This window comes from Eleutherodactylus coqui, chromosome 13 (assembly GCF_035609145.1).
Source record: "Eleutherodactylus coqui strain aEleCoq1 chromosome 13, aEleCoq1.hap1, whole genome shotgun sequence".
Taxonomy (NCBI): Eukaryota; Metazoa; Chordata; class Amphibia; order Anura; family Eleutherodactylidae; genus Eleutherodactylus; species Eleutherodactylus coqui.
This window is the reverse complement of record NC_089849.1, coordinates 88,622,207-88,630,610: the sequence shown is the minus strand read 5'-3', so window position 1 is coordinate 88,630,610 and position 8,404 is coordinate 88,622,207. Positions and strand designations below refer to the sequence as shown.

The 8,404-nt window shown below is 43.9% G+C and overlaps 1 protein-coding gene across 1 annotated transcript in view; it reads right to left on the bottom strand.

Moving 5' to 3' along the window:
- Window positions 1-640: 640 nt before the first annotated feature.
- RTN4RL2 (reticulon 4 receptor like 2) overlaps window positions 641-8,404 on the bottom strand; it is a 55,246-nt gene continuing 47,482 nt past the window's right edge. Inside the window, exon 3 of the mRNA XM_066588157.1 lies at window positions 641-2,051. Within this exon, the coding sequence (XP_066444254.1) occupies window positions 1,392-2,051 (660 nt within the window). The 3' untranslated portion in view covers window positions 641-1,391. The remainder of the gene's footprint in view (window positions 2,052-8,404) is intronic.

The following is an 8,404-nucleotide window of genomic DNA, read 5'->3' as shown; positions in this document are numbered from 1 at the left end:
CCTATATCAGATAAGGGTATTAGTGCAATATGTCTCCACCGGAGGTATGGGTGGAGACCTACAGAGTTACAGTTAATGCCTTGGTAATGCCCAAAAGCTCTGGATTGGCTCCCGTCCCCGTCTGTCAGCAGTGAGGGCAGAGAGGAGCAGACGCTTTCCAGCGGTATGTGTTTGTTGGCAGTGGGGGGGCGCCATGGCTAGAGGAGCTGGTCGAGTAGGAGCAGGAGTGGCTACAGTGGGACTGCCGGAGGGAGTTGCTTCCAGTTGCTTCCAGGCGCTGGTTGGCCATGAGCTGCAGCAGGAGCGGCCGCAGTGGGACTGCTGGAGCTGCTTCCAGTGGTATGTGTTAGTGTCCGGCAGCGGGGGCGTGCTGGAGGAGCCTTGGCCAGCTAGCACCGGGCTGAAGCTTGTGGAGAGCCGCCGGCCTCGTCAGACACAATGCCAGGAGCGGGAGCTCAGCAGCTAACGAGGGTTAGTGCCAAGTGCTGAATGTCTCGGCCAGCCAATCAGCAGCTGTGGGCGATCCCTTTAACTTAGGCCAGCCAACCCATATCTCCACCAATTCTTCTGGTGGAGACATATTACACTAATACCTCAGATAAGCTGTGGTAATAAATCATCACAGACACTTATATAAATATATATAATTTATTTGTCAGAAAGTTTTCACAGAGGATGAAGGAACAATTGAAGGGCTTGGGGAAAGAACGATCAAAGTCCACTTTTTTGTGTTTTCAAACAGAACTTGCCATTCTGTTGATTTTGATGCTGGGTGAAAACAGATAAATGATTCTAGTCCATTCCAGAGCCGTGCAAAGAAATCATGGTTGCTAGAAAAATGGTGAAAACAGGACATGTTCAAAAATTACAGGACATTTTTACATCCATTGCAACTTTGCCAGTGTTCTTTTTACATTCAAAAAACAAGGGAATGGAAACTGACAAGTGTAGCATCCCATAGAGCATCACAATACATACAGTGGACCCTGGACTTTGTCAATGCTCACAAAACGTAATTCCAAAAGATGTAGAAACACCGAATAATCTGTTCTCTACTCTTCTCCCGTTACATGTGGACAAATGCAATAATTTGCAGTCTCTAAAACATTTTGTGCCAATGGAGTACTATGATTACTATGACAATTTGCCACAATCAGGCGATGTTCCAGATGATGATTAAAGGAAAGAGAAGATGTTTTCTTTCTTATATCACTTTCAGCCATATTTTCTGCTTTCGAAATGTTCCATGTATGTATTACCGTGTTCACAATTCCCTTTCATTGTATACGTTAGGCTTGACAAGTTGTGAAGAATCAGTTTTTAGTAAAAGTGGACTCTGATCATTTTTTCTTCAAGCCCTTTAATTGTTGAGAAGATTCTCTTTCCACAGGTTAAAGGTCTATGTCCATAATCCAAATGGGCAAAGCCAACAGAAGCACAACGCTTAGACCAACTCTATTACCACCAGCATTCAAACTGTCATCAATATCTTCTCCCTCCTCCTCTATCCTATCTTCCCATTCCGTGATCTTATTCTCACTTGGGCCAGATTGACCTCTATAGAAAGTGGAAGGTTTAGGTGGGAAGGACAATCCTGACAGATTTCCTGTTGGGATAGGGTTATGAGAGCTACAAAACCGTAGATCACGCTCCTCGAGAGAGCGCAGGTCTACTCCTCGAAAAGCTGGTGGGGACGAGCAGGTCACTGGCGAACTAGAGATCGCTGGGGAAGAGCGAAACCAACCCCACAATGATCGGCAGCTGCAGTCACAATGCCAAGGGTTCCCATTCAGACGCAAAAACTGCAGAGACGGTAGGGAGCGCAAGCAATCACCTGAGAGGGAAGGTAGGCTGTTATTGAAGAGGAAGAGTATGGTAAGGCTGCTCAAGCCCTTGAATGCCACAGGGGAGATAGTCACAAGGCGATTACTATGCAGCAACAGACGATCCAGGCTTGAGAGACCACGGAAGGATTCGGCTGGGAGAGACTGCAATAGGTTTCCATACAAAAACAGCTGGGTGAGGTTTGACAGGTCGCGGAACAAGCCATCCTAAAGGAAGAGAAATGATGAGATGATTAGTAGCTGGAAAGTCTTTCAGAGCGGTGGTGGAAAGTAATTAAGCGCAACCAAAAAATAGAAATGAAATAACAGGTGGTGGAAGGAGTGTTGTAGGAGTATCTCACATTGGGAAAGTAAGCAGTTTATATATAGTGCATGACAGCATCAGCTCCATATGTAAAGCTATATGGGAATGTTTAGTTGCCAGTCTTTAGTGCATATAGAATGTCTCCTGTGTTCACAAACTAGGAAAGCAGCTAGCAGTGTGATTACTCAAATGTTACCTCTTAAAGGAACACTAATGGAAAAACTGATTCACTGTGTTATGCCTAGTGCAGGGCCTAATGGGGCGGTGCACAACTTTTATCTATAGTATTCTTTGCATCTGTCATGCTCTTCCCTTCTGTGTTATGCCAAGGGGTGAAGCATGTCATGGATCCACAGCACACCACTAGAGATGAGCGAGCATACTCGCTAAGGCAACTACTCGAGCGAGTATTACCTTATGCGAGTACCTGTCCACTCGTCTCTAAAGATTCGGCTGCCGGTGCGGGTGAGCGGTGAGTTGCGGCGGTGAGCAGGGGGCAGAGAGTGAGAGAGAGATCTCCCCTCCGTTCCTCCCCGCCCCCGCCGGCACCCGAACCTTTAGAGACGAGCGGGCAGGTACTTGCATAAGGCACTACTCGCTCGAGTAGTTTGCCTTAGCGAGTATGCTCGCTCATCTCTACACACCACCCCTTCAGGACTTACACTAGTTGGCCAGATTTACAAAGGCCTTCTTCTCACAAACGTCGGCCGAAAATCGCGAGCATCTGAAGCTTTGGATTCCAATGCATTCTTCCAGATGCGCGATTTTTCCAGCATGGAAAATCAGCCGGAAAAGATAGCACAAAATCTGTGGATTCTAGCCACCCTCTTTTACGCGTGGCCTTAAAAGATTGGGCTCGTCCTATCTTTTGGCCGTGCACAGCTGGCAGCCCCCATACAATGGGAGGTTCTTTAGTAGCGCCTCCCCTTGCTAGCAGCTCCCATAAGCTTCTAGGGGAGCTTCGATTACCGTGATCAGCCAGCAAAGGTAGACGGAATTCTGGGCTGTAGCGTATATACGCCGCACCCCGCCGTCGGAATGGACGAGAAAATGCTAGATTTAGCTGTGACTTGGTCACGGCTTTCTCTTGTTCATGCAATTTCTGTCCGCGATGCAGGCGGACGAAAATCGCAACGCCCTTGTGCAAGTTTAATAGTTAGAACAGTGCTTAATAGTTAGACAGTGCAGACTTAGCCAGTCTTAAGGTGTGCCAGTTTATCACAATGGCTCATACTAGTTGATAAATCCGGTTTGTCTTTAGACTGTGTAAGTTTATCCCATCTATTAGTTAGCTAAAGGCCCATTTAGACACAACGATTATCGCTCAAAAGATGTTGCTCAAGCGTTGTGTTATTTACAGCGCAAGATGATCGCTGCCAGCGGAGGATGCAGAAGACAAGCGGGGTTACCCCACTTGTCTTCTGCATCCAGCTGTTCCCCGCTCCGAGCGCCCGGCTGTTATACAGCCGAGCGCTCCGAGCCGGTTATGGAGAACAGAGCTGGACCGCTCTGTTCTTCATACCCATCTGTCATCTCCCGCCGTGGGGGAGCATTAAAGGTCACTGCGATTAACCTATCTTAATGATCAAATCACGGCATGCCACGATTTTTAGACGTGAGAGGAAAATTGCTATGGATTTCCTGCTTGCACTTTCCATAGTTATTTTATGGAAAACGTTTCAAGAATGATCCACGTGAGATTTATCGCCGCGCATCACGCTATGAAATATCGACCCATGGACAGCCAGCCTTAGTCTTCATTATACAGAACATTTGATGTAAGCGGATGCCACAACTTTTCACCATATTTCCTATAGCATTAGTGTATATAATCAATTAAAACAACTAGTATAATGGGTTTTTCATAATCTTGTCATAAAACAGAACTACAGTAAATCATTTGGAATACCAGAATATTTGGACGTGCAACTGAATTACTGCTACTTCTGAGAAAATACATTAAAATACAGCTTGCATGCAATGCCCAGTTTATGTTACGCATAAATATGCCCAACTGCAATGCAACATATCAGTTACTGCCTGCACAGTAATGTGTAGTAATAAAATAGTCTCAAAATAGTTCTCAAATAGAATATCTCCAAAGCAGACCCATATACAGTCCATACAGCCTACAAGCCATATATCTGAACACAACACAGGACATATCAGTGTTCATATTAGGATGTGTCAATGTCCATACAAGTGACACATTATAGACCTCACACAGTATTGGTCACATAGCAGGAATTAATTCATCACGGTTCCTATAGAGCATTGGATGGAAAATACAAAGACTGGATTGGCTAGAAAGGGACTCAAAATCTGGATATAATCAGTGGTGACAGGTGTCTTAGACATAACTATTAAAGGGGTTGTCCTACCTGAGGAAGTTATCAGTGGAGGTCTGACTGCTGAGACCCTCACTAATCCCAAGAATGTATCATGTCCTAAAGTGTGGGTAGTGGAGGACATGAATGTGCATGTTCACTCCTTTCACATCCCTTGGGACCAAACATCGTAGGGTGGCCAGGTTTTTTTCAAATATTCAACATCATTATTCAAGATGGTCGTGAGACCTTCCACCTTAGAAATTCTGACAGCGTAGATATAACCTAGTCAAGAGCTCAAGATAATCTGTCAAATCAGGCCTCATTCCACACGGGGCATCCTTCATATGAACAACTGTCATAATTGATCTGTCAGTTTGTAATTTTAAACATTTTTATGGGGTGCATCAAAAGAGGTCTAGGGGCACATGACGAGAACATTGTTCTTCATCTTTACAAATCACTGGTCAGACCACACATGGAATATTGTGTGCAGTTTTGGGCCCTGGTACTCAAAAACATATCAGAGAATGAGCGGGTACAAAGGCGGCAATTAATAAACAGAATGGGTGGACTACAAAACCTAGAGAGGTTATCAAACATAGGGTTATTTAGTTTTGAAAGTTATAACTATGTATAATATATCAGGGGACAATGCAGATATCTGTACCATTATCTATTATGTAACAAGGGGGCACTCTAATAACTATATCAGAGGTGAGTTAGGAGATCTCTCCCATCATCGATCTATACCCAGGGCTGTAACAAGGGGATTTTAACGGATCAAACCGGGGAACTCTTGCGCTCCAGTCAGCAGCTCTCTTCCCTGGGCCATCCAGGGTTTGGACAGTTCCTGGCTGAAACCCAACCTTATTCTATCTTTCCTTGGTCCTGTTAGGCCTACTTCCTGTCTCTCTGTTCTGGCTACTAATGGAGACTTCCTATAAAAGCCTGACCATGCCTCAGATCCAGTGTATGATTATTGTGCTCCACCAGCCCTTGATCAAGCTCCTCTTCCTCCTGCTCCTCTTCAATTGTACAGATACCTCCTGCTGCTGATGTCTGGCTTCCATTTGACTATGCTTCTGCCTCATCCCCTTGTACTGCATACTGTGACTTCCTGATAACGACTCCCAGCTATCCTGACAACTCTCCAGCGACCGGCATGGCTACTACACCTGCGATTCCTATCCAATGTCAGTAAGTCACAACAGGGACGCTCTAATAACTATGTATAGATATATCAGGAGACAATACAGAGATCTCTTTCATCATGTATTATACCCAGGCCTGTAACAAGGGGGCGCTCTAATAACTATGTAGAGGTATATCAGGGGACAATACAGAGATCTCTCCCATCATCTATTTATACCCAGGACTATAACAAGGAGGTGTTCTAATATCTATATACCTCTGCCACCATTTATTTATACTCTGGACTATGACTATTACAAGGGGGTGCCCTCTACATCTAGAGAGAAGAAGGTTTCTACACCAACATAGAAGTGGGTTCTTTACTGTAAGAGCAGTGAGACTATGGAACTCTCTGGCTGAGGATGTGGTGATTGAAAACTCGAGCTTTCAGAAGACGTATTATAGAGACATGTGAAGCTGGAAAAGGCTACAAAATCATTGCTAGAGACCTGGGTATACATTAATCTACCATTATACCAATTATATCTACCGATAGAAAAAATTCAAGACTGTTACTACTCTCCCTAGGAGTGGGCTTCCTGCTAAGATCACTCAAACTCAAAGGTAACAGCAAAAGACTTACAGAAAACTCCACAAACTTCTGTTCATGTGTCCAATACTAGAAAAGCACTGAAAAAATGATGTTCATGGAAGGACATAATGAAGGATGCCAATGCTGTCCATAAAACATTGTGACCTGCCTCAGGTCTTACAGAGACTACCTGGATGTTCCATAATGCTTCAGGGTGAATGTTCTTTGGACAGATGAGACAAAAGTAGACCTTTTTAGCACAAATATACAACAGTTTGCTTGGAGGAAAAAGAATGCTGCATACCAATAATAAAACACAACTGTGAAGAATGGTGGAAGGAGCATCATGATTTAAGGCTGTGATCATTGAGTAAACAGTAAATTTGAAAGTGCATCAAAACATTTTAGAAGAGAACAGGACAGCAGTCCATGACCTCAAACTGACATTGGGTGATGCAACAAAACAATAGTGCACAAGTAAATCAAAGAATAGTTTTAAAAGATTTGCACTTTGGAACGGCCAGGTCAGAGTCCTGACCTTAACCCTATCAAGATACTGAATGACCTGCAAGGCATCCCAGAAATATTGATGAAGTGAAAAATTTGTAGGGAGGAATGGTTGAAAATTTCTCTTTAACATTGGGTAAATCTTATTTGCAGCTACAGGAAATGTTTGTTGGCGGTGATTGCTGCTAAAGGAGGATCTGCAGGTTATTAACTTCAAGAGTTCACTTACTTTTTCTCCCTGCAGAGTCTATATTTGCTCCATGTGCTCAATAAAAGTTGAATGGTCCAACTGTTTGTGAGGTATTAGTTTAGTTTGTATTTGTGACTAATATAACAGTGGGACCGCATCCTATTAGTAAACAATGCAGAAATTCAGATAATTCCCATGGGTTCATTTAAGTTTTCTTCAACTGTTGAAGCCACAGTCAGCACTGACCACAAAATCTAAGGGACTAAATGGAATCAGAGTTATCTCTGATCCTGGCCATTAGAGAGGGGTGTCCGGGGTGTATAATACAGTGGTCACCTGCAAGTGATGGCACAGGCACAGTTCCTGAGCCCACACCATCATTGCACCATAATAGTACAGAGGGTTGTGGGAACTACATAGTTTATGTAGCATAGTATTACAGTGCGGGGTGGGAAGGGGTTGAGTGGTCATATCCTGTTTTGTTGATAAGAAGCATAGGTCTCCTTCTCAGTTTTTGTCTGGAAATAAAGTTTAGTTCTCCTCAAGACACAACCATTTCAAGACTCCTTGCTACAAACGTGCTCCTTGATTCTTGGGTCCTTACATGGTTCTGTGACAGATCAATGCAGTGAGACCCGGGCTTAGCTAAAGGCTCAGGGGCTAGGGTGCAAAAATTTATCTTAGGGCCCCCAAACTTCTCTTAACCCCATAACGCAGAGGCGTAACTTGAAGCTCCTGGGCCCCAATACAAAACCTGTAACAGGGCCCCAACTATAATGCTTTATTCATAGTACTAGTCTCCCTATATGGAGAAACCCTTTGTGGTGAGGATGAAACGTATTATGCAGGGGAAATGTGGTAGCCAATAACCATTGTTTATAAATTTTCAAGTCTAAAGGCCTATTTACGCGGGACTCCCGCAGGAGTTTGAACAATAGTCGTCCCGTGTAAATGCATGCAGAGACTGAATGACTGAGTGATAATCGTTTAGTCGTTCAGTTTCTGCATGCAGAAAACTGAACAACTAGCCGTTAGGTGTAAATAGCAGTCAATCAGTTCTGAATGGTGAATGGTGGACGGGTGGGGGGAGAACACTCCCCATCTGCCTTGCCTCTATGTTGGCCGCACTCTGAGCGATGCCAGCGATACTCGCTCCTGTGTAACAGCACAGGAGGAGCTTCACTGGGATGCGCTGTCATGCATTGTTTGCCTGACAGTTTGTTCCATGTAAATGGCCCTTTACTGTATGCTTACATTTCAAGGTGCTGAGTTATATATACAGTGGGAAACTGCAGAATAAAGAAAACTGCAGTACCCGTCAAAAGCTTAAGAACACCTCAATTTTCCCAGATTTTATTTATATTTACACAGCTGATGTTTTAGATGTACTTTGAAATTAAAACATACAACAAATAAATTAGGATGAATAAAAATAATCTTTGTTTCACCAAATTAAATCTAGATTTTTGACTCTTCAAAGTAGCCCTCTCTATCTGATATAACAGC